The sequence below is a fragment of the Amphiprion ocellaris genome, chromosome 13 (genome assembly GCF_022539595.1).
Source record: "Amphiprion ocellaris isolate individual 3 ecotype Okinawa chromosome 13, ASM2253959v1, whole genome shotgun sequence".
Lineage (NCBI taxonomy): Eukaryota > Metazoa > Chordata > Actinopteri > Pomacentridae > Amphiprion > Amphiprion ocellaris.
The window spans coordinates 15,178,689-15,203,917 of record NC_072778.1 but is presented as its reverse complement, the minus strand read 5'-3'; the positions used below and the strand labels follow the sequence as shown (position 1 = coordinate 15,203,917).

The 25,229-nt window shown below is 42.5% G+C and overlaps 1 protein-coding gene across 19 annotated transcripts in view; it reads right to left on the bottom strand.

Moving 5' to 3' along the window:
- The window catches only part of dlg3 (discs, large homolog 3 (Drosophila)), an 88,853-nt gene that overhangs the window by 9,445 nt on the left and 54,179 nt on the right, over positions 1 to 25,229 (bottom strand). For 6 of the 19 annotated variants that reach the window (XM_055016467.1, XM_055016464.1, XM_055016471.1 and 3 more), the window contains 11 exons: positions 24,533 to 24,586; positions 23,946 to 23,996; positions 22,558 to 22,682; positions 21,975 to 22,144; positions 21,694 to 21,830; positions 20,285 to 20,429; positions 18,449 to 18,611; positions 17,515 to 17,640; positions 11,518 to 11,674; positions 10,801 to 10,903; positions 1,214 to 1,328 (listed from right to left, as the gene is read on the bottom strand). In XM_055016467.1, coding sequence (XP_054872442.1) covers positions 1,214 to 1,328; positions 10,801 to 10,903; positions 11,518 to 11,674; positions 17,515 to 17,640; positions 18,449 to 18,611; positions 20,285 to 20,429; positions 21,694 to 21,830; positions 21,975 to 22,144; positions 22,558 to 22,682; positions 23,946 to 23,996; positions 24,533 to 24,586 — 1,346 coding nt within the window. The remainder of the gene's footprint in view (positions 1 to 1,213; positions 1,329 to 10,800; positions 10,904 to 11,517; positions 11,675 to 17,514; positions 17,641 to 18,448; positions 18,612 to 20,284; positions 20,430 to 21,693; positions 21,831 to 21,974; positions 22,145 to 22,557; positions 22,683 to 23,945; positions 23,997 to 24,532; positions 24,587 to 25,229) is intronic. The other 13 variants (XM_023287015.3, XM_023287012.3, XM_023287018.3 and 10 more) reach the window with 5 other exon arrangements.

Sequence of the window (25,229 nt, the reverse complement as noted above, 5' to 3'; positions counted from 1 at the left end):
TTCTGCTTTACAGGTTTAAACTTCCCTTGACCTACAAGCCTATATCTACAGGCAACACTGGTCTGGCGGACATGCAGGCTCTGACAGACATGCATTGCATGATTTCTCCTCTGTCTTAGGATTTCAGCCAGCCTATTTCTACCAACTATAACTGCTGGCCATGCATAAGCGGTATTAACGAAACTGGCATTGAGAGGAGGCTTATCAGTTTGTGTTTGAGAGGGCAACAAGTGCACCTTTTGCCATTTTGCTGCACCTTGACATATTTGTGCTACAGAGAGTGTGAGCACACATGACACTGTTTTTGAAGCGCACCTTAGAGGTTGAATGCCTCCACATTCCTGAGGCTGGGCTGGGAGGACATGGCGGCTCCCACATCAGCCGGCAAACTAGACAGCTTTTCCAACATAACTGTGGGCTTAGTCACTGCACAGGAGCAGGCTAGGCTCTACATGCCTCATAGGAGTTAGTCTATAAGAGAGGCATGAGTCAGACTGCTTAACACTCCTCTGACTATAGCAGGTCTCCAATGAGATAACACCTATACACTTCTGATACATCCCAGTAAAGTCCATTTCTATCGAACTTTGACTCAATCAATCTAATAATGTAGCTATTAAGCTTAGGTTAAGTGAAGCGCATTAGTGTTTCAGCAGAAATATGGGGAAGCACTTGGACTATGCAGTTACATCACACAGTCCTTTCTTCCTTGACCCCTGTGAGTCTTTTGTGACTCGATGCATTATTGTGAGCAGAAGGATGCCACCTGTTTTAATTCCTAAATGAGCCTCCATCCAGTTTGGCAACTGGCCCAAAGTGTCATAACACAGGTCACATTGACAAGCGCCTCTGTCAAGCTACATTAAACAAAGTAGAGTCAATGTTATACGTGGCATCAAAACAACAACAGGGAATGTCTATCCATCAGCTTTTAGGTGATGATGAACAGCATCAACCCAATGGCCTAAATTAAATGTCATCCTACAAATAGATCGGCATGAAATATCATGTCTTATCATGTGATCTATGCCATACGTGTCTTGCTGCTGTACTCTGACAGTGCGACTGCTGTTGACAACACGTGCATTCAGGCTTTACTCTCCCCCACAGACAGGTCGAGGTTTTATTATGCAAGAGTGCTTATTTTGACTGCAGATCTTAGAATTGATGTTGTGAGTGCAAGCATGACTGTGTGTGTGTGTGCCAGCTTTACCTGACATAGAGGGAACGTTTCTCACTGGTACGCAGGGAGCCTGATCCTGAGCTCATGCTGCTGTTCATCATCTGCTCCCTCAGGTCGTGGATCTTAGACTCAAAGCGACTGTACTCTGCATAGGAAGAGAAACACAAACTGGGTCAAAAATAGGCCCTCGAGCATAAACACCAACCCTTTTGTCTTTAAGGTAGATATACCCAAAGGTTAAGGTGGCATTGGAGATCTAGAATAAAGAGGCCAAAGAGCGTTGGGCCCTGCTCTGTTATTGCACTAGAATATTATTGGAGATCTGTGTCTCGGTTAGCGCTGCAGTGAGCGAGAGAGAATAGAGGAAAGGTTCAGCGAATCCTTAGGCTGATTAATGACCCCAGGAACAGATGGTTTATCACAGATCTGCCTTACACATCCAGTAATGTCTCATGTCAGGTAATTAATTACACAGATTAATTAAGTTCAACTTGGGCTCTTCAGTGTGGTTAAAAAAAGGGAAGGCCTCCAACAATTTTAAATGCATGACCATTTGTCATAGGTGTGTAAATCCAGTTGCTGCTCAGGAGCAAAGGGATGATGTATGAATCCACCTGGACCTCCTCATTAAGAATGCTCTCATTAGCCTGCTGTGCACAATGTGCTCTGTACCCAGGCTGCTGGAACAAGCAAGGCCACCGCACCACACAGCACACGTCCATATACACAGACCAGTAGATGTAGCTAGAAAAACAAGCGGGCTAAGGTGCTCATGTGAGCACACAAAGGATGTGCTGCAGCCATACAAAAGCAGAAATTTTCTGGACATTTTTACACTCTACACCACTGACGAAGACAAAGGGAGTCAAGTTAGAAGTATTAATGCTTCATAGATGTATGTGCATAGCAACTGAGCTGTAAACGATAGAATTACACCATTAACTACATGTGATAGCACACAATATTGCTGTAATGAGACAATATATCTATGTCTTGATCATAATTGCTCTATAAAAGAACCAGTGCAAGGGAATATCATCCAAATTTCTTCCACTATCTCTTCGACTGCCATGCCTGTAGGGGCTGACTCCTACCTTACTGCTTAATCATCCATAGCTGGCAACACTTCCTGTAACGTGAACAACATAAGATCAAAGTCCATATTCTGTCAAACAGACCTAGGAGTAGCCTTGAAAAACAAACACCTATGCCTACAACAGTGATTCAGCCAAAGTTAGTCCAAGCTCCCGGAAAATTCTGGGCAGGTGCAAAAACAAGCTTCAGGTCACTGAACTGTAACCCCCTGCTGACATCTAAAGGGGATTCGAAGCAAACACAGGTCCGGCTCAGGCCTGCGGACAGCTCTCCACCCTGGGCTCTGCTCAAAGGGTTAACAATACAACAAAGTGACGCTGCAAGGTGAGGTAACCAGACACCGCCTGACTGCCAGTAACCAAGAGCAACGTTCTAGCGCTCCTAGAACAGGGACAGCGCACACGGAAACAGCCATTCAGACTAGTCCACTTGGCGTTCAGGCACAGGAGAGACAAGAGAAAGGAGTACAAGAAGCAGCAGCTTGAGAGAGGAGGGGCCGAGGGACAAGACAAAGAGTAGCTAAATAGAGAGAGCAGTCTTAATGCCCTGCTTCTCAATACCACCAACCTGAAGGCTGCCTGAAACCTGGGCGAGTGAGACAGGACGAGTGCTATCAGTAGCACAGGTGCTAGAGCTAAATGTTCTGCTTGTTCACATTCCTAACGTCCAGATGATTCATCTAAATACTGTGGACACTCAGGAAGAACAGGAAGAACAATGAACTACAATCAGGTTTTAGCCTCTGAGGGAAGTTGATGTCAGAATCACAAGGTAACCATAAACTATTGCCGCACCTTGACAGTGACATCAGAATACAAATAATTCTGCAACACAATTTATGTATGACACATCACAATATCTGTGTATATATGAGTAAGAAACCGCACTATAATCAATCTCTCAATAACCACCAGCAGTAACCTTGCTTACAATTAAGTCATTTCTAGCAATTGTACAGTCAGGCGTTATGAAACAGTGAGGGATGTCTACACCTGTTACACAGAAAATAGACAGATACTCGTAGTACTACACAGGATGCACTGTGATACTGGAGACTGAGAATCACAAACCATCTCCCAATGGTAACACAGGACAACACATTATACTGAAACGTGAGCTCTGCAGTGACCGTTTGTGCCACTTCAAACATCGACCACGTGGAGCTACTGTAACAAAACTTTCACAACCTGGCCTGGACTGTGAAGAAATCTGATCAAATCTAATACGAATGACTGCAAATCCAAATCAACTACAACAGTGTTAAGCCCTCAGGTCACTTACAAGTAAGGATTTGGATATAGGCAAATAGTTTAACTGAGTGCTTCCCATGTTAATGATCAATAACTGATCAAGGATTAAAAATCTGGTGCCCTTTTGCATTAGGGGATAAGGCACTGATCATATACTAGGAGGGAACCAGTGTTTTTCTAAGGGTCGATACCGATAATGATTATTAGTAATCAAGTAGAGCAATAACCAACATTTGTAACTCATCTCCATATGCATCAAAAACAGAATTATTGGCGTTACAAGTCAGAATAACAAAATGGGTTGTAGTTTTCAATGGCTAACAATTACATATGGTAGAACCAGGTTAGGACAACAACTATATCCATCTCCTTAACAACAAGTCACATGTCTTAATGTTGATCAATTCCACATAAACTATTCATGACCATCCCTACTTACAAGCACACCTCTGGAGTGCTGGGCAAGTGGGAGTCTACAATTATGAATGTTAAACCTGGTTCCTTAAAGCAATACTCAAGAGCTATGCCATATTTTTAGGAGTGACCCACAGGAAGAAACGACAGCTAATAGAAACTGGGACTATTCTGTACCTCTAACTCCCACTGCGTGTCCTCATTAGTTGCGCAGCTTTTTTATTTTGGGGGATGGTCGCTTCTCTTTTGATCCAGTTATGCAACAACAGACATGTACTGGTAATGTGAGAGCGTGTTATGTTCTCAGGGATAGTCGAGCCACTGAATGCACACACCCCCTTCCCAATAATAGAGAGCAGAATGTACATATATACCCTGGTGAAAATATCTCTACAAAGCTTTGCAATGCATGCTGCTGTGAGTTTAATAAAAGTTCATGGAGTGTAACATTTCCTTCATACCCCTCCTCCCATTTCCTACATGCAAATAGTGTAATTACTGGTGGGGCAGGGCAGAATGTGGATAACCAAACTTCACTTCCATTCCTGAATGAGAGCTCAAGATCTAGTGATGCTCCAATAAGCCACTGAGAGTCAGGGGGGGCCTCCTGTGCTCTATTGTGGCTTCTTGTAGTTTTCAGTGCTGGCCTTCGATCAGAGGTCCATGGATGCCCGGGCCCTGGCCCCTGAGAATATTCTCCAGGCAGTTTGCCTGGCATAAACTAGAACTCACCCTCCAATTCCCCCTCCCTGACTGACTGTCCTTGCACAGCGCACTGGGGGTTCCTCCTGCTCCAAACTCAAATGAACATGTCAAACATAACTTCAAGATGCCAGCACAATTACTGCAGACAGATCTCAGGTCACCAGAGGGGATGCAGGAAGTCAATCATTTGCCAGCACTCGACTCGTCCATTTAGAGTAGTTAACAACTGTACACAAACAGATAAACGTCCTTCATGGAGTTACAAAGGGGGCACAGAGCTGAAAGCATGGTCTGGTGTGGAAAACAAAGGTTCCCTTCAACTAGCCACATCATTATTCAAGATGCTGCCTGAATGATCTGGCATGCAACACAACATGAACTCTGATGGCCTAGTATGAAGATTTACAATCTGCATTTTGCAGCAGGAGGAAAAACTTTACTGCACTATTGTCAGCTTTTATCTCAGCCTGCGTCTTCCTTTAGCTTAGCTCCATCCCAACTCACAGATCCTGTTCCGCCTTGATTTCAATGACCTTGGAGAGTTACTGGACATTTGAGGCTTGTGTTTTATTGAAAGAGAGAAATCTGAAGTGAGAGCATGCTACAACTCATGCCCTTTCACATTCCTGTCATAGTCCGACCTGAGAACTCAGCCTCGATATAAAGCTCACAATATCCTTTCCTTTGTTGTTACAGCATTACTGCATCATGTCCAAGTACACATAAAAAGAATCACTGAAACACTGAGACATATGCAACTGCCAAGGCAGCCATAATGCACAGCCAAGCCACAAGTTACCATTATAAGGAAAGAGTGGTGCCATTTTGTTAAATAAACTTACAAAGCTGGGCAACATTAGAATTTTGCTTCAGTCAGCACGAAAAGTGAACCTGTGGTCAGAGAGCTGTATGTGCAAAGTCTGCTGAGGCAGTGGCATACGGATGTAATGTAAATATAAAGTGTTGAGATCACTGTCCAAACCACCGAGCTGACACACACCTGTCTGACCACACCTGTGTGTCCCCACCTAAAGGTTTAGGTTACAAAAGAACAGCAGATCAACAAGTTGAATGGATCCTGCTGCACATGAATTACAAGTAAACTCAACTTCGCCTGGTCTTTAGCGAGTATTAGTATGTACTAAATGTAGAAAACAAGTCATAAAACCAAGCAGTTTCCAGGTAATGGCAGGACTTTGCCAGAGAAGTGATTGTATACAAGGGTGAGGCTATCACATGTCTACCACGGTAACTTAGCAATAATTTCAAGGTTGATATGAAGAAACGAATGTTTATTTTTGCCAACTAAAGAGGTGGTTAATTACAGTTTTCAGTGGTTCTAGCAAAACAGAAACGCACACTTAATTTCCAGCCTGTGCTACTTAACTGAAACTACAGGTTACGGCTAAAAGGAGCCAACCACCTCGGTACAGAAGCAATGAATAAAAGCATGTTCGACACAGAAACTCACGCGGTTTGTCTCCGTTTCAGCGTGTCAGTATTTCTCGACGCCTTCCCTGCTCTGCTCACTTCAGCTAAAATGAAACGGGGGGCTATTATTTCGCTGTCGCAGCCGGTAGTTTCTTCATCCAGCCATTAGGGAGTTCATGCGGCTTCTGCTGTGCTGCTTGTTGTATCCGATCCCATCCCCCATCCGCTCCGGCTGGTAGACTGATAAAAGTTTGTCGCTTTCCACCTCCACTCCGAGAGCTTATAAACTTTCCTCCGGTGTCCTAACGGAGACACAGCTCGCACTTTCCGCTTAGTCTCCTCTTTCCATCGCTGTCCGGGGGGAAGCGGCGTCTCGCAGGGCTCCGGGTTTGAACAAGGAAGGACAACAGCGGTTTGTTTGCCCGCCTTGCAGTTGGCTCAACACTTCAAGCCTGCTAACGCGAGAGCCGCCCCTGAACCTGAATACTTCCACCGCCAGCCTATCCGGAGCGCTGCCCGGAGCCCGAGCTGATCAATCATGCAGCTTCCGCCGCAGCAGGTAGAGCTGACCGCACCACTGAAGGACTATTCAAGCTGGAGAATATTGACCTTTTACCAAGTTGGGCCACTTGTGGGAGACGCTTAAAAAAAAAAAAAAAAAAAAAAAAAAATCAAAGCATCGAGATATTATGACTTTCAATGCCTAGTGTGAACCCAAAAAACTGGCTTCTAGATTTCCCATAATGCAACCTGTCAGTGCAGCCTTTTGTGGGATTTCTCCTGCCGCTTAAATGCTCATGTTTATTAAAGACTCCCTCCAGGCAAAATCACGTTCTTTAAACACAGTTAACTCCAGTTTTTATGTACCAGAAGACACGTTATAAGTGAAATACAGGTATTTCCACCTTGACACTGCAGTGTGCTCATGACAGTCTCAAAAAGTATTTTCAAACAGTATAAAAAAGATGCATGTAGTGAATGGCTTTATAAAGAAGTAGCATATGTTTGCAGTAGAGGAGGCTGTATATTTGTAGGATCACATTTCTACTACCCTTGTTTTTTTTCTACTCTTTTCCGGGCCAGAGAACATAGTTATCACTTGTTTACTCCACACTCACAGACACTGGAAAAAATAAATAACTATGTACAATTCTGGGCAGAATAAACCTTCAAAACTACACCTCATTCAATAGAAATGACTATTTGGGTAGCATAAACCTTTAAAACTATTAATGCTTAGACACAGTTTTATTTTTGACTGGAATAAACCTATATAACTCTAAGTACTTGTACACAAAGTAGATTTTGTTTGGAGTAAACCTTTAAAACCACAACTCGTACATTAGAAAGTACTATTTGATTTGATTAAACCTTTAAAACTGTAAGTACTTGGCACAAAGTAGTATTTTCGGTGGAATAATAAACCTTCAAAACCATAATTGGTTCATTAGAAATTAGTGCTTGGGTGTAGTCAACCTTTACAACTATAAGTACTTGGACACAAAGTGGCATTTTAGGTGGAGTAAACCTTTAAAAGCCATCGCTCATTAGAAAGTGACATTTGAGTGGAAAAAATGGTAAATTTGTAAGTACTTGAATAGAAAATTGTATTCTGGTTGGAATAATAAGCCTTTAAAACCATAAGTCATTAGTTAAAAGGTACTGTTTGGGTGAAATGAACCTTTAGAACTTATTACCTAAACAGAAAGTAGCATTTTGGGGAAGACACGCTCTTCAGCAATCTTCCAATGATGCTGTTGTGACAAAGTTCGTGAAAAGCAGGGATCCTAGATATGTCCTACAATCTGACACAGCAGGCCTGAAACTGCAGCTCCTCTGTTGCAGACAGATAATATTGGCTAAACGTGAAGCCAATGCAAAAGTGCAATACCGCTGAGCACCGGTAGGCGCTGGCTCCAAAAAGCTCTGGCTTCCACAGACTCCCATCCAAAAATCCTCATGAAAAGCTAAGTTGATTAATTTAATCCCACAAGCAACAATATTTTAAAAAACAAAAAAAAAGACTAAGAAGTAGGCACTCCATAGACCATTCTAAAGGTAAAAAGTGATGGTGATTTACATATAAGTCATTGAAGCATACAAAAGCATGCATTGCACTCTCAATCTAATATTTTGCACCACCAGTTCAAATTTCCACAATCATTATTAATTATATAAAGTTAAAACTCTTGGTAAGTAAACTGCAAGGTTAGTCTCACCATTATGCAAATCTGTACAAAATGGTGATCAAAATTGTACAAGTCTGCTGACCACAGCTAGACAATATCAGTGAGTCTCCTAACTTTTGCTTATTGTCTTGACATTGCTACATGGATATTTACAAATATTTGGGGTGTCCAAAGTCAAACACAAAAAGCAACACAGTGTCTACAGCTTCAGACACTACAACGGATCATGAACAAAGCAGTCGCATAACCAAGAGCAACGCCTAAGTTAAGATAAGATAAACTTTATTGATCCCTCACCAGGGAAATTCACCTAGCCATCTCCAGATTAGCACCCACCCATTCCTATTTATTGGTCTACAGTGACAAAGGACTGTTTGATAGAGATAAAAGCAGCATTAAATGTGGATGATAACCACTTTAGTAGTTTTTAGTTTTTAGTAGTGCACTCCAACTAACTTTGGATGTACCTCAAGTTATTTTTTTCTGGAACTGGTCCTTAAGCCATTTATAGAAGGAAAGTCTTTTTTTTTTTTTACTTATAAGTATGTAATTTTGATACAGAGAGATGAGTTTTTAGGGGTTTAATCGATGACCTGAGAGGAACTTAGTCTGATGATAGAATAGTCTGACATTGTGAGAAATATGTTAATTCACATTCTTGCAAAGAGTTGGTTAAAAAGATTAAATCCACTCGCAAGTTTATAAATGGGCTGCACAGTAGCTTGGTGGTTAGCACTGTCACCTCACAACTAGAAGATCCTGGTTCATGTCCCACCCTAGGATCTTTCTGCATGGAGTTTGCATGTTCTCCCTGTGCATGCGTGGATTTTCTCCGGGTACTCCGACTGCCTCCCACAGTCCAAAAACATGCTGATGCTAATTGATAATTCTAAATTGTCCGTAGGCGTGAGTGTGATTGTTTGTCTCTTTGTGTAGCCTTGTGATAGACTGGTGACCTGTCCAGGGTGTCCCCTGCCTTCACCCTAAGTCAGCTGTAATGAGGATTAAGCGGTGTATGGATAATGGATCGATGGATGTCTATGAATGAAAGATACATTCAGAAAACCAGTTAGCTTAGCACAAAGACTGAAAACAGAGAGAACCAGGTAGCGTGGCTAACACATGTTTGCATAATCTATACAAAGACAAAAGTCTACATGTTGTGGTTTAACAGGGAGGTTATGGACTGGACTATTTTCTGTAGTTTTGGTGTCAGTGTACGATTGCCAGGCAGCTAGCAGAGACTCCACTAGAAATAGTTTGGTACATAACCTCCTATAAAACCAAAACACTTTTTTCCCCAGATTAAACAACCAAGATATTAAACTTTAATTGTTAAGCTTTAGAGATATTGGTGGGTGGATTTTGTTGCCTTTGGACAAAATCAAGCTTGGTGTTTCCTGCTTCCAGTCTGTGTGCTAAGCTAGGCTAACTGGCGACTAGCAGTGCCTTCATTTTTACCATATAGACAGAAGGTAAATATTAAATATGAAAATTGTAATCTAACTCTCACAAAGCTGTCATCTAACTCTAGGCAACAAACAAATGTTTTCCCAAAATATCTGACTATTCCTTTAAACCTGATGCGAACTATATCGAGCTTTTTAAAAACTGATAGTCTCTAAGCCCAGGCTATAATAACTCTGATGGCATAATGTTGGGTAATTTTCTCTGACTTTAGAAAGTTACCTCCTGAGCCAAGGAAGACATTTTATATACTTTTCTTGATCTGATTTTAATGTGTAAAAAAAATGTAGTGTTCTGTTAGAATGTCGTAACAAGACTACTGGATTACCAACTGAGCTACGAGGGAATAATGTTGACTAAGGTAGGTTCTGCATTATTAACTAATATTGTGGCCATATCTTGTGCATTAACTTTGTCAAAAAGGGACTTTGAGGCAACATTGCTCTGACAGCAATAGATGGGTGTCAGTAACAGTCTGTAGCTAGTCTGGCTTACTGGGTGTTCAGACATTCTTTCCCTCCTGCTATCTGCATGTTACTGATTTCTTCACTACGGGAGATAACTACAACAACCTGCAGACAGCAGCATACATATTAAACTTCAAATTTTGACAATAATTTGGACCATGCAGTAAGTTAATTCTGCTAGTTTTTTGCACTGGATGATCCATTTTAATCACATTGCTTCTCCCTCCATGCAAATGTTCCACCAAAACAATTCCACTTGTCACCATTTTGAGGGAGCCCCATCCTTCGCTTAACTCTGCCTATGAAGACTGTGATTGGTTTAAAGAAATACAAATATGCCCCAGCGTTTTTTTCCCGTGTAGCAGAATGACAGTGTAGTGCAGCCAGACTATTGTGCTCTACAGAATGAGCTGTTAAATGAGACTGGTCTCTACCAAACAGGTACATCTAGTTTAAGAATTCTTTTGGAAATAAAAGCTAGTTACATGATGTTCGATGGTAACTTTTCAACACAGTGCAATAAAAATGTGAGTTGGATTCCCATTTATGGGTAAAATATTATATGCTATTTTATATGATATGAGACAGTAGGGCCTCACCCTCAGGCCTGTATTGAGCAATGATGGTGACAGTCTGCCCAGCTCTCTTCAGCGCTGCAGCCGCCTGCTCATGTGTGGCATTCCTTAGATTCACTCCATTGACCTGCAAAAAAGCAGATTGAGAAATTTAGTGAGAAAAACTCAGATTAAATTCCAAAGGTGAATCACTTGTGTAATTTTTAAAATTTACACAGAAAACAAGTCGAGCTGTGTTGAGCAAGCAAAGCCTAAATTCATACTGAATGGCTTCATTTCAACTTGCTGAGATAAGATCTGTTCTCAACATGTGAATATCTGACAATAACTATCACTATATTGTTGTCCAAATGTGGATGATAATTCTGTATTTTTTATTTAGGTAAGACTGCTGTTTTATGTTATTAACTGTCACTGTTAGAACACATGTTGTAGTAAAGACATTCATTCACCCTTAGAGTTTTCAAATAATTTGTGGCAATTATTGTTGTACTGCAAGCTACACTGAAATAAAACAGAGGAATGTGGCACGGCTAAGCTCCCTCGGAGTTGTTATGGATTTAATAGCTTGCTCAAGGACATTTCAGCAGGGCAGATGTTTGCTGGCTTCCTAAACACTAGGACACCTTAATTTTATCATCATTATTCTGTCAGCGGGAGCTGGCTGAAAATTCTCACTGCCTTAAACTTGTTACAGCTGTTGATGTGGGCAAACAGAAAGCCTGAATTTAAAATACTGACTGAGAGAATCCGGTCGCCCCTCCTTAGCTCGCCGCTCAGGTCAGCTGGCCCTCCAGCCAGGATGAAGGAGACGAAGATCCCCTCTCCATCCTCCCCACCGACGATGTTGAAGCCCAGACCTGTGGAGCCTTTGTGCAGCAACACCTTCCTTGGCTCCCTGCCAAACAGAATGACAGCGTCAGGGTGAAGGGCAGGACAGAGAGCATACAAGAGAGACCACGGGAGAGAGATATGACCAAAGTTGCATTAGAAATAGCATAAGCAGAGGGGTACGCAGAGGGTGTTTCTGACAACAGCCATTGGTTTGCACTGTGCATGATCCCAAAATGTCAAGTGCATCCAGTTTAGGCAGCCACAAGCAGCTGGCGGGGCTGCAGATCTTTTACTGTAGATCTGCTGTGTATAAATTTGAAAGTAAATACTTCAACATTTTAATGATTCAGGTACAGGACATCACTGGTAGAAAATAATGATTAACCATGTAAAAACCATGCAATAATCGTAATGCTAATAAAGATAATTGCTGATAACCACGTAGATAACATTTCACTCATTACAGTAACACAAGCAGCACCATGATTGGGTCCAAATGCTCCTTATCTGTTGCTTATAGCACTTTCTGCCTATGCATGAAAATCTCATGGAAATGTACACACGTGTACACACTTAAACACCCAGTCATATAAATGTACAATGAGCCACCTCCTCCTGGACAGACCTGCCGAAGCTCTGCTTTAGCTTTAGCCACTATGACTCATCCTCCAGCAGGCTATTCAGACTGCCTCAGTTTTACGATGCTAGAGAGGCCAAACCGCTGCTACAGTCCAGCAAAAGCCCTCTGAGAACACACTTCACACAAATGCAAACACACGGACACGCTAGGAAGCCCAATAGTTGACTCAAACACACGCACATGCACACACATATATACACACACAGACTTTCTATACAAATGAACAGATAAACATAAATGCCAGCACACAAAAACACACTGTTTCCTCTATCATCAGAAAACACTGCATGGATCCCATTAGTGGTCTTCTCTCGCAATACTCAGCCTGCGGTCTAGAGGAACAATTCCTACTCAATCCCTAATGGCTGCGCTCAAACTTGCTGTTAAGACCATTTTCCCATCGATGGCAGTCAAGGCAGCATTCCAGACTTTCAGAATCATACCCATGACTGACTGGAAAAAGTGTTGACTACTGCACTAAAAGAGCGGCAGAGTATGGAAACTAAATGGTGCTTGCAGCAAGGCTGTTAAACTGAATTTATTTGAAATGAACTGAACTTAGCATAAATGCAGAGTTTTTGTAAAGAGCACTAAACAAGACAGATCAATAGCCATACAGAGACTCTTTTTCTGCAGGATTCCTTCACAAGTAGTGTTAAGAAATCCTGAGTAGTGAGATTAAGGAGCTGATTAAATGTGACTGTACCAACAAGGCTTAAAGTATTTGCTTCATTATGTTCTTACTTTATCCCATATTTTTTTTTTTTTTTAAATAAGTTTTTAGTAGGCAGATGTACAAAAATGAAATAAAAATGACAAATGTTAATTGCCTTTAAATATGCTGAAACAACTGACTTGCCTTGAAAGAAGTCAAGCTTAAAATAACTTCGCTTTCCATCTTGAGCCTTTCATCTCAGCTTGACAAGGCACACAGATCTCCATGGTTACCTTAGGATCCGGATCTGGTGCTTGCTTCTGAAAGAGCATTTCCTAACTGTGCGTTCAGGCAGGTTCCTCACCAGCGACATGGAAGATGAGATGTTGACTGTGAACATGTTGGCTATGGCACATCACTCGGCTCAGCATTACTCCTTGGTCTCTCCTCCTATCTGGCCTTCCACAGAAAGGCGGGCTACAATTTTAGAAACTGTGGCGTTCTGGGCCTGGTGCTCCCTATGTCATCCTTGTGTGCTGTGATGGGAAACAGCTCCTCTTCGGGCTGTGACAATCGCTCTCTCCCTATCACCAGCAAGCGCTTAACCCTAACGCTCCCTCGCAAACAGTATTCCTTCCATTCTAGAGGTAGAAGAGAAGATCATCCGTCACTCACATCTGGAATGATCAGGGCTTGTTCGTGTTGGACTGGAGGATATCCATGTTTGATCCCCTTTCACACTGTGCTGGTTCCTCGTCTGTGCTGTGATGTGGTGGTGGGTTCATCCCCCTCCAGTACAGTACAGCACACCAACATTCCTGTCTGTCAGCTCAGCCCTCTGGAGACTAGACAGATAGATTCCCAGAAGCTCCTCGCTAATTTGTTAGAGCGTAAACAAACTGCCCATGGAGTGACTTTTATGACTCCGAAGCCTTTGATTTGATGACCCTGTATTCTACAGCCTGGCTGCGTGCTGGGCAGTGTGCTAGATTTGCAAACAGCAAAATCATACACAAACTACTGTGGAATATTCTGAGACATACTGTGACCATCTTTTTCTTACCCTACAGCTGATGCTATGCCCCAAAGAAGCAGTGTATGACTGTGTGTGCTTGTCTATAGGATGTGAATTGCCTGGCCATTTCCATGGAAGAGGGGAGTGAATTCCTCCACTTTAAAAATGCAGGTCCTCTCTCTCCATCACAAGACCCGTTTCCCCTCCCTTCTCCCCCTCAGCCTTTTCATCCATGCCAGGAATGTAAACAGTTATAGAGCGGTAAAAAGCCTTTCTCTCTGCCCCGCCATTTCTCTAATTCAAAGCCCACCTCCAATCCCACCACTATATTTTCTCTCTGTGCTTCAGTGTTATGGCTGAGGCAGACATGGCTCGATCCTAAAGCTGTGAATGGATATCTGGGTTGCGGGGTTCAGCGGGTCATGCTGCCCTGGACTCAGCCCAGTAATTGGCTCTGCTTGGCTGATTAATGGTGGACACTGCAGATGGACGCCATTTTCCACAGACAGACACTACCTCTTGTAGCACTTTATCGCTCCCTTTCCCCAAATAGATTACATCAGCTTATGTACAGAGGCATGTGCTGTCTTCTGTCTTCCTTTCACTGCCTGAACTTCACCCATAGATTTTCTGTTGCTGCCTCTTCTACACAGCCTGCTCTTTTCCTATAAATTGACAGAGAAACATTTATTCACCGCAAAGGTGGTAGACCGTTCATACTTTCATGTCTCTCATTGCGACTGATAATAAAATCAGAGCATTGAATGATTAACACCTCAGCTGAATCTGCTGTGATTACATATATTTCAGACTCCCCTTTGTGCTTTTGCAGCCTTTTAAAGTGTCAAACAAAGGTCAAAGCTTGATTGATGGCTGACTTCTCGCTCCGACCAGTCAAAGGTTTTCTGTTTGTGCATGTGTGTGCATGTGAGAGAGACACTAAAAGTTACTGATTAGCTCACCTGCTGTGGCAGGATTCTGTATTTACACAAGCTGTGCCAAAACAAAGGAGCCAAATGAGAAGCATTCTTGTGTGCAGTACTGTGCAAAGCTTTAGGCACTAAAAGTAAAGAGAGGAGGCCATACAATACATGATATAAAGAGTAGTAGAAGAGAGAAAATCTAAATAAATTATCATTTTGTGTGACTGCGTTTAAAGATACTTGGCTTGGATACTGTGTCATTCAGAATAAAATTTTCTTACAGTGTATTTAGGATGTCTCATTGTGTGTTCTGTCTCCTCAAAGATCTGTGGAACAGGACTCCTTGTTCCTCTTGTCGCTGAAAATGACTGTTGTATGATTCTGGCTGTATGTTTGGGGTCGTTGTCATGCTACAGAATTATTTTGGAACTGAGCCGAAGCCTCCCCCATGATACTGCATGGTGGATAACAATCTAAACACCTAAAACGTTTGCACAGTGCTATATCTACCGCACAGACTGATATGGCAAGCAGAGGGGAGCTGCTCATTTAGTGATTGTGTACACTGTCACCACTGCCTGCAGATGTATGTTTACACCACATGTGCATATCAAACACACAGGTTTTTATCTCTTATCCAGTTCAAAGTGGACAGAGGCAAGGATTCAAAGGAACTACTGATTATGTATCTCCAGAAAGGGGGTAATATCAGATGGAAGGGGGACAGGGTGTCAGGGGATGTGACTGCAATGACACCACTGAGGGGGATGTGCAGATGGACAGAGGGCCGATACAAACTCTGACTCATTCCTCACAACCAGCATGATCCACTTCTGCAGAAGCCTGAGCTCACTATAGCATCCATCTAAAATAACTCTTCTTGGTTGTAGCCAATAGAGAAGCTGCTCAGACTGGAGGGTGTTTTCCGCTATTGGCCTTTTAGTTTGATGGAGCTGGATGCCTATCTGCTGCGATTGGGATCGAGTTGGTTGTCAGCCATGATGTCCTCAGAGATATTACCGCTCTTTTCTGATCATGCAACACACATGACACACAAACCTACTAGGCAAAGACAGGTGCATGCATGCAGGCCGTCCTCATTTGCACAACTGATTTACGAGCTGCCTGGTCTGCAGATTGTATACACACAGATATGTGTCAGTGTCATATTTGTGCACTGCACTTAAAGCATGTGTTTGCGTGTGTGCTCGTGTGTGTCAGCAAATGTCTTGGTGTACAGTATGCATGTGTGATTGGTGCTGGCAGCACGGGTGATGAGGGGTAAGACCTGAGTGTGTGGCCTGGTTTTCCCAGTGTGAAGATGAAACATGACAGCTGCAGGACTGTCTGCTGCTGCTGGTCTGCTAGCCTGTACCAGATCAGGCTCTTACTCCCCACTGCATTTATGGTAACCACAAGACTCTGTTTATATTTACATACATAGAGCAGCAAGGAAAACATTCCAACGCTGCAAAGCAGAATCTTTGTGTTGGGTGGCTCCAGTCAGCCACACTCCACTCCTATACTTGCTTTTAAACGCCACAACCGGCCTTTAGTTACAGCCAAACCCCAGAATCAGGGTACATCTCTTTTACTCAGGCAAACACATATTTGCATCAGTGCATACATGTTACACAATATAGGCTACATTTAACACAAGAACATTACATAAAAGTAATGGAGCACGCACACAGAAACATTCAGCCATGAAGCGATGCACAAAGGACAAGACTGTTGAGATGACACAAATAATATGGGGAATAAAATCAAAAAGCAGGAGGCATTTTGCACATTTGGTAATGCCAAACAGAAAAAAACACAAGCATTTGCCATAAATATACAGTATATTATTGTTTTCAGCAGTAACAACTAGCGAAAGTAGCTTGGCCCGAGATATAAGCTTAGTTTTATCAATGCCTCCTGACAGATGGAATTGAGCAGCTTGTGGGAGCGTGAAGCCCTTTCAGCTGCACTCCTGTGGTGATGTGTTTGTGAAGAGCAGGTACGACTCCATTTTAAACTGCAGCGAGGAGGGCACTATTGTTTGAGATTCATAGATGTGAGCAGATTAGTAGAAAATTGATGGACAAATAATGACTGGGTGGGGGGTGTTGACTTTTCAAAAATATGAAAAGTAGAACAAGAAAACAACATAAAAGAACACATACACAAAGGGCAAAATAATAAGATATTTTCTTTCATTTCTGCTCTTTAGTCAATTTGTTGTTTTTACGGTATTTTGTTTCATGAAGTCATGAAAGATTAAGTACTAGCTGCATATGAATTGAATACTGAGTATGTCATACAAACACAAAAAGCAATAACACACTTAGGTCCACCATTATAAGCAGTAAAGTCTACACAAAGTGGGGAAACATTTACATGCAAACATAGAGACAGAAAGCCAAAAGAAGCTAAAAGAAGAACTTTGTCAACACAAAAATCACCCTATCACCCGCTCCAACCCTCCCGTCCCTCCTCTTCTCTCTGTCGCTTTTTATCCTCTCTCCTCTGCTTTTAATATAATATGTGCACAGATGTGGCACAACTTACTACTGCTGAGGCAGGTGGCCTCTGTCCTTTGGCTGTACTCCTGTCTGTGGCCATATCCAGATGCTGAGCTTTAGAGAGGAGGGTTAGCTAAGCAAGGCGTGATGGACTAGGTTAGTACCTGCCAGAGAAGGGGAGTGGACCTTGGCACAAGGGAGCAGGGGAAGGGCAGAAGCCTCTGTAGAGGGCCTGGGGCACCTTGCTGTCCCCAGGTTTGTTGATGACACTGTAAATAGGCTCAGCCCTGCTGTGGGGTACAGGAATCACAGTGAACGGGACAAGTGTAGGACACAAATAAAGCACACATACCAACAAAGATGCGACAAATGCACATACAAGTCATGTAGACAGCTTGTACAAGGACAATACAGGGCAACATAGCAAACACTCGTCCAGTAACACATTCACTCACCAGCGCACATAAACACTTGCATGCAGCCACAAACACACACAGAGGGAATACAGCCTCTTCCCCAGAGCTGTGGGTTAAGCTGACTCAAGGCCTCGTGGGACACTCCAATCAAGCCCCTATGAATACTACTTCTGATCCAGTACTGGGATGGGAGGTCAAAAGTTAAAACATAATCATAACAAGTACAAGAAGTGACAAGAGGCCTCTCTCAGCACACAGCCACCACACACTGTCCAGCTATAATGTAGGATGTGCCACCAATGAGCCAAAAAACTGTAAGCTAAGCATTCCTTTTCCTTAATTGAACACTATTAGAGGGTACATTAAACTATTGGGCATATATGTACCATCAAAGACACTATGACAACGCCCATAAAACAGCAACAGAATGGAGGCTGATGGGAAAAAAATGAAACCCATGCAAGCTGAAAATAGTTGTTTTAAAAATGTAGTTTAGCCCCAGACAAGTTTGTTCCACAGCCATGTTTCTTTCACTATGACTACACCAGGGAATACCCAAAAAGACCACTAGATGATGTCCATAGGCAAACTGTGCTATGACTTAGTCAGTCCTATGCCCACAGTGCCAAATGAATGTAACGCATTGGGAAAGTATTCAAGGAGGAACCGGTCTTTAACCTACCTTGTGAAATCTTCCTCCCCCAGCATGTGGCGGGGAACGGGTGAATACCTGGACGGGGTGACCTGGGGTGGCGGGTACACTGGCTTGGGCTCCATCGCCCCCATGTAGTTGTGGCTGACGTGGTTGTCCACCATGGTTGGGAAGGCTGGAGGGAGGGCCAGGCCAGTAGGGGGAAAGAAAGAATGATTACAACACAGGTGCAACAGGAACACGGCACAAAATTGCAACCGTACAGGCCACCCAAATATTAGCATGACATAACAGTTTCACTACCACAACAAAAATATCATTCACTGCTTTTGCATTGTCATTAAAATATGACTATGCTACAACTTGAATGTTATTTTATTGTGCTTTGGTGTCTACTAAAGCAGACACTGAGATGTGGGAACATTTTGACAGTATTAAAACAAAACGATTAGTGATCACGTGATGAGATGGGTACACAAGACAGCCAGATCATTTAAGCACCATATTTAAAGTAAAACCCCCAAAGGAGTGCAACCATAATTTTGCTAATAATCCCTCATTGCACAAGAAAACAGTGTGCACACATTTGTAGTACAGCAGGTTAAAACAGAACCAGAAAAGTCAATCCATAAATCCATAAGCTGTAGAACTTAATTAACTGCTAGCCAGTTTGCATAATAATTGTAACATGCGTCTTCATTTAATCTTCCAAATAAGTTTTCTCAACCTGTGGGTTTTGTTTAAACTGTGTCTGATCATCTGACTGCTTGTTTGTTTTCTAATATAACTTCATTTTAAGTCTCTGTACTCCCAGAGGTTAGCAATTAACTCAGTGAGAACAAGGAAAAGTGGCCAAAGCAACCAAAATAAGACACCAGATTTTCTTTAAAGACATTCAGAAAATTGGCTCAGTTTTTCGTATGCACACAGGAATCTCTTGTCTCGTATGCCTGCGCTAATCATTACACAACAGGTAACTAACACTGAGTAATATGTGAACAGAGATGTTACAGTAATCTAAGCCTGGTGTTTTATTAAATCTGTCAATCCTCTTCGTTCCTAAAAAAAATGGGTGTTGTTCTTGTGCAGACATGTAAAATACACTCTACAAGCATAACACTTCTTTCTTCTAAATGTACATTCTTGATGGAGGCAGCTAAGCATGACAAAACAAGCATTTCAAATCCAGATCATCTGACCATGGGTTACAGTGTCAGAGTGGGGTTAAGTCTGCATCATGGGGTCGCTTAAACCCCGACAACTGCAAACATTTAGAATATACAAAAAGCCCTCGATGGCCCCCTCTAATATTAAATCACTGTTCTGTGGAAAATTGAGATGCTGCAGCTCAAGATCGTGGGCTCTCATGAGCAGGTGGGATGTGAGAAACCATCCACACTCAGTGGGAGGCGGAGAACTGCGCTTGTTGTTGCTGTGGGAAGGATTGTGTGTGTGTGTGTGTGTGTGTGTGTGTGTGTGTGTGTGTGTGTGTGTGTGTGTGTGTGTGTGTGTGTGTGTGTGTGTGTGTGTGTGTGTGTGTGTGTGTGTGTGTGTGTGCAAGCATTCACTATGTGGGTGTCTGGGCATAGCAGTTTTGGGGAGAGAACAGTGATCCAACAGAAAAAATTCTGAAAACATCTCTGGTAAAGATGAAAAGATGATTCCCAGTGCAAAACACGCCTAAGATGGACCCTGACTTCTAAATCACCCTTTACCTTACGTCAAACATTTTATATAAATAAAGGTGTTCTAGTTTTGGCGCTGGTTGCCAATGGATTAGTGAATATAAAATGTAGGTTCTGACTTGGAAGGTGAGTGTCTAAACTACAAGCAGGACGACTAGAAGAACAAGAGGTAGATACGTACTGCTGGAGTAGTCTGGAGGGGCGTACATGTCATTCAGATGTACAGGTCCTGGCTTGGCAACCTTGAGGTAAACCATATCAGAGGTGTTCTTCAGCGCAGCTACTGCCTCCTCATGACGCACGTCCTGTAGCACGATGTTGTTCACCTGAATGTGATGATTGTCAAGAAATGAGAGGAGGAAAGATCCTTGTATCAACACCTGAAAGCCCCCTTGTCTTTTCTGCACTGTGACAACATCATGCATCACAGCAGTCATCACACCAGCCAACACAATAATGAATCATAGCTTGAAGGTATTATGAGATTTCGGTACATTTCAATAGCAGAGAGAAAGGTTGGTGTGTTGTGCGGCGTTAACACAGGTCAAAAGCAGTAGGTAGAGGTTTTAAAGATGCTCTGCATTTTTACAGTTTCTTTTTTAAGATACAGTTCCCTGGAAATATACTGTCAGTCAAAAGTTTTTAAACATCCCATATTTGAGCAGTTTTGGCTACAATGGTGCAACTCAATGTTAATAATGCAATAGAGAACAGGAGAGGGACTGGTACAGTACACCATATATGAAGTGAGAAATGCTGAAAATTGAAAATGGCATGGATCTTGATCAATCTAATAAGACACCTACACAGCATAACACTCTGATTATGTAGTCTGATAGTTTTGAATATACAGCAATTCTGCCAGACTTTTCATATACACAGGTCCTCCAACTATCCAAATATCTCTTGATAATGCCTTAAGTGTCATTTTTTGACAAATATCTCCAGGACTAGCGTAACAATATGCCTGACATTTCATTCCAACAATGACAGCCCAGAACACCACCCAATCTTTTTATTTTAATAAGATATGATAGCTTTGAGATGAGAAGAGATTTTTAGATTTGTGTTTTACTACAATCAGATGCACCGCAGTGGGCAATACAGTAACAAAAAAATATTCTGGTTACAGCGGCGAAAAAATGCTGATCAACATACACAATATTCTGCATCTGATCTGTGTTGTTTCCCAAAGACTGTGGTAGTTACAGATTTTATTTTTAATATGTAACAGCCTTAAATGAATGAAATGTTTCTTACTCTCATGCCCAGTTGGTGGGTCTATTTTACTGTCCCACCTCATGGCCCAAATGGTAGATTACCAATCATGCACAAAGTTATAAATGCTAATGTGTGTTGGGCCATTCTAGGTTACTCATTCAGTCATTTTAAGGGTTGACATGTCCCATAAACGCTCATCCATCTACACTGAGCGCACACCTGCCCAATTACACAAAAATATATTTGCAATGGGTACAGAGAAATTGCTGAATTTTTGTTTAACTCGCCAGTGAACCGCATGAACACCTGAGTTCATTTTGATTTGAACAGCACATATGTGACTGAGGCAGAGGGGGTGCAGGCACGTACAGCTAGCAGGCGGTCTCCAGTCTGCAGCCGTCCATCTTTTTGGGCAGCTCCTCCTTCTATGATCTTGGTAATATAGATACTGTTGTCTCCTGGGATATGCTGGTTCCCGATCCCCCCAGCAATACTGAATCCCAGTCCTGGTTCAGTAACACACAGTCAGTTAGTCAATACTGATTGTGCACACTTTTATCTACATTCCATCTCCACAAATGAATCTGTAGTTACACTACAAACTGCAGAGGGCATGCGACAATGTGCCTACATCTGTATATGTGTTGTACCTTTGGGCCCTTTCAGCAGGTTGACCTCCAGAATCGTCTCAGGTGGGGCCTGCCTCCGTCGGACAAGCAGTCGCACTACAGGTCCCGCCTCCTTCAAGGCTTCCACCGCCCGGCTGTGAACCACCTCAGACACGTCAACATCGTTCACACGCAGCACACAGTCATTAACCCTGAGAAAGGGGAAAAAAAACCAAAACAATTATAAACACAGCACTGTGCGTGGTGCAATGGATTTAATTCACTCCACAAAGACAGGGAGACCCAAGAAAGGTCAATACAATCAAAAACCTCCCAATCTCATAAAAAACACTCCATATCATAATTTTGCGTTTTTCAGGCTTTGGTTTTCCAGTGAATCATAACTTTGAGGAAGCACACAGAGCCAGGGGGCGGAGGGCTGTAGAAACTCTGCCTCCCACACAGCGCTGCCTGGCGGGACACGGTGTTGGTGAGTGTCAGAGATGAAAGTAGAGAGGTTAGAGGAGAGAGAGGATGGAGGGTGCAGTGGAGCTTAGAAAGAGTAGAAGGAGTGAACGAGATAGACTATGGGGAGGAGGGTAATGTGGTGAGGAGAGGAGCTTACCCTAGCCGTCCATCCATAGCAGCTGCTCCTCCAGGGATGATCTTGGTAATGAAAATCCCTGGATCATCAGGAATGTGGGGATTGTCTATTCCTCCAGCAATACTGAAGCCCAGGCCAGAGTTCCCCTGAACACAGGTTATGATTGGTATTTTCAGTAGGATACAATAAACAGTAGACACATGCATGCGCTTAGATGTAAGTGATGGACCCAAGGTGGGCTCAAGGTCACTACCATATGGCTCTTGAGTGTATTGGTATCACATGATCGATGCAAACTGCTCCAGAGATTTCTCCAGGCGTTTCTGTCTGTTTTCATGGACACACGTGCATGTGTGTGTCCTCACATGTGATAAATGGTAATGTCATGTATTCCATTAGAAGAGGGCACTTCATTCAAAACGCAACACGTTTTCTCTGAACCCACAGAGAGGCATCTGTGTTAGAAATGCCCTGTGTCTACAGAAAAATGGATTTATAATCAGAAGAAAAGATGAGTTCAGAAGCATCATTTCTATTGCAAGATACAAAGCTTCTCACTCTCTGCATGAGATACACACTACTACCTCCTGCCGTTCCTGTCCCTGAGATGAGAGAGGACCCTTTTGGATCCAGTAGGTCCAGGCACACTGCTGCATCTGACAGCCGTGGCCACAGAGACAGGCAGCAAACAAGACAGCTGAGAAAAGACTTCACTTTATTATTTTCTATAATTAATGAGCAACAGTCGCAACAAATTAGGACAGAGGGAGGCTGAGGCCTCCCAGTGCGCTGCTCTGGAGCCGAGAGGAGTACACTGGGCCTTACCACCAAATGTTACACACCCACAGACCTTTTAAAGTGTGACTTTGCATAGTTTATTTAAGCTTTCTGCATGCAGAAATGCCACTTAGAGTGAAAGGGGCAGAGAGATATGTGCATCTATCGTGGGTTCGGAGGTGCATCTATATGTGGGTGGAATAATGAGAGCAGAAACATATAGCTCTGCCACTACAGGCTGAACCCCCACTGACAAGTGCAGTGGTGCCTGCTGAACAATTGAACAGGAGAGCACTTTACATTTCTGGCGTCTGCTGATGACGTGCATCAGGGTTATGTAAAAAGCCATGCCTCACTGGCGTTATTCTCTACTCATACTAACATAAGACATCACACATAAGACATCCTTAATGCCATGATGTAACAGCTATAACTTCACCAATGTGTAGTTTAACTTAGGATTCTCATACATTTACATCAATTAAGATTCGTCTTTGGTATTTATGTAGCTCAGTGAGCAAAGACTGAGCTGCTTACTACCACCTAGTGGGGAGAAATTCATCAATCATGCAGAAAACAAAGAGGAACGTGGAAAATGTGGAAAAATGTATTAAGCAACTGGAAAAGCTTACCCTCTCCAAGATGATCTCTTCATATTTGTACATCCCATCACTGCCATTTACCTGTCAAAATAAAAAAAACAACAAAAAAAACATAATGGTTAGTTACATCACTGAGCACAAATGATGCCATTTCCTAAAAATATAGTAAGAAAAAAAGAAAAGCATGTAAATCTTTCAGCTAAATCCTTTACCATATATACAGAGTAGATCTATGTGCAGACTGAACACAGAGAACCGTGGAAAATTGGATTATTGACAAAATATAGAGAACATATACTCAACAGTTTCACTAGCTAAAAATACCACCACGAATTTCTGATTTGTTGCAATGAAAGGCGTCTTTCTTTCTTTCTTTCTTTCCTAAAATGCGTATACACTGTCACACTACATGTGCAACTGCAGTATGCACATTCTCTACAAACAGGCAGGGTCAATAGGATAATGGATATCGGTCCACATGGCAAACAGCATGTTGCTACCAGGAGGAGGCCTTTTCATCCACACACACAAACATGCAAACATGTTCATGCACCGAAAGAGATGAAGTGTGAATGAGAGGGATATATACTGTACAGACAGCGAGAACAGATACTTACATAAGGGCCTGCATCTAGTGAGTCTGCGTTGACAATGATGGGGGGAGGGTTGGCCTGTGAATATGAAGAGATACACATTATCTCAGTGTGTGAGGCGGGCAGCACGCAGACGTAATGCGGTACACACACTATCAATTGGGAGCAAAGTGAACGGATGCCATAGGAACAGTCAGTGAGTCTCCTTGGGACTGAGACTGTGGGGAGGGACATGGAGGAGGCGGGAGGGGGTTGGGAGGTGTGAGGACTGAGAATGAGGACTGGGGAAGAGAGACCGGTGCTTATTAACCACCACAGCCAGACATCCTGCGGTCACCTCATAAAACAAACTGTCTTGTGTACCAGCTGTTGGCACAATACGTTTATCCCACATCTACTTTCACTTTCGTTTAACACACTTGAGAAATAACACCGTGTAGTATCACACAGAAAATGCATGATTTTATGGTGGTACCCACTTAGTTTATATGAAAGGATTTACAGAACGATGCAAACGCAGAAGAAAATAAAACAGAAGGTACAAAACACGACTTCTTAATATATAGTTTAGGATTACGGCAATGTATTGAGCCAACAATGACTCTTTATTATACTTTATTATATACTAATATTAAATGACAGTCTAACACTTTATGTATTTGGGGTTTTTAGTCTTAAAGTAGTAGGTTGATTAATCAATTAGACAACAGAAAGAAAATTA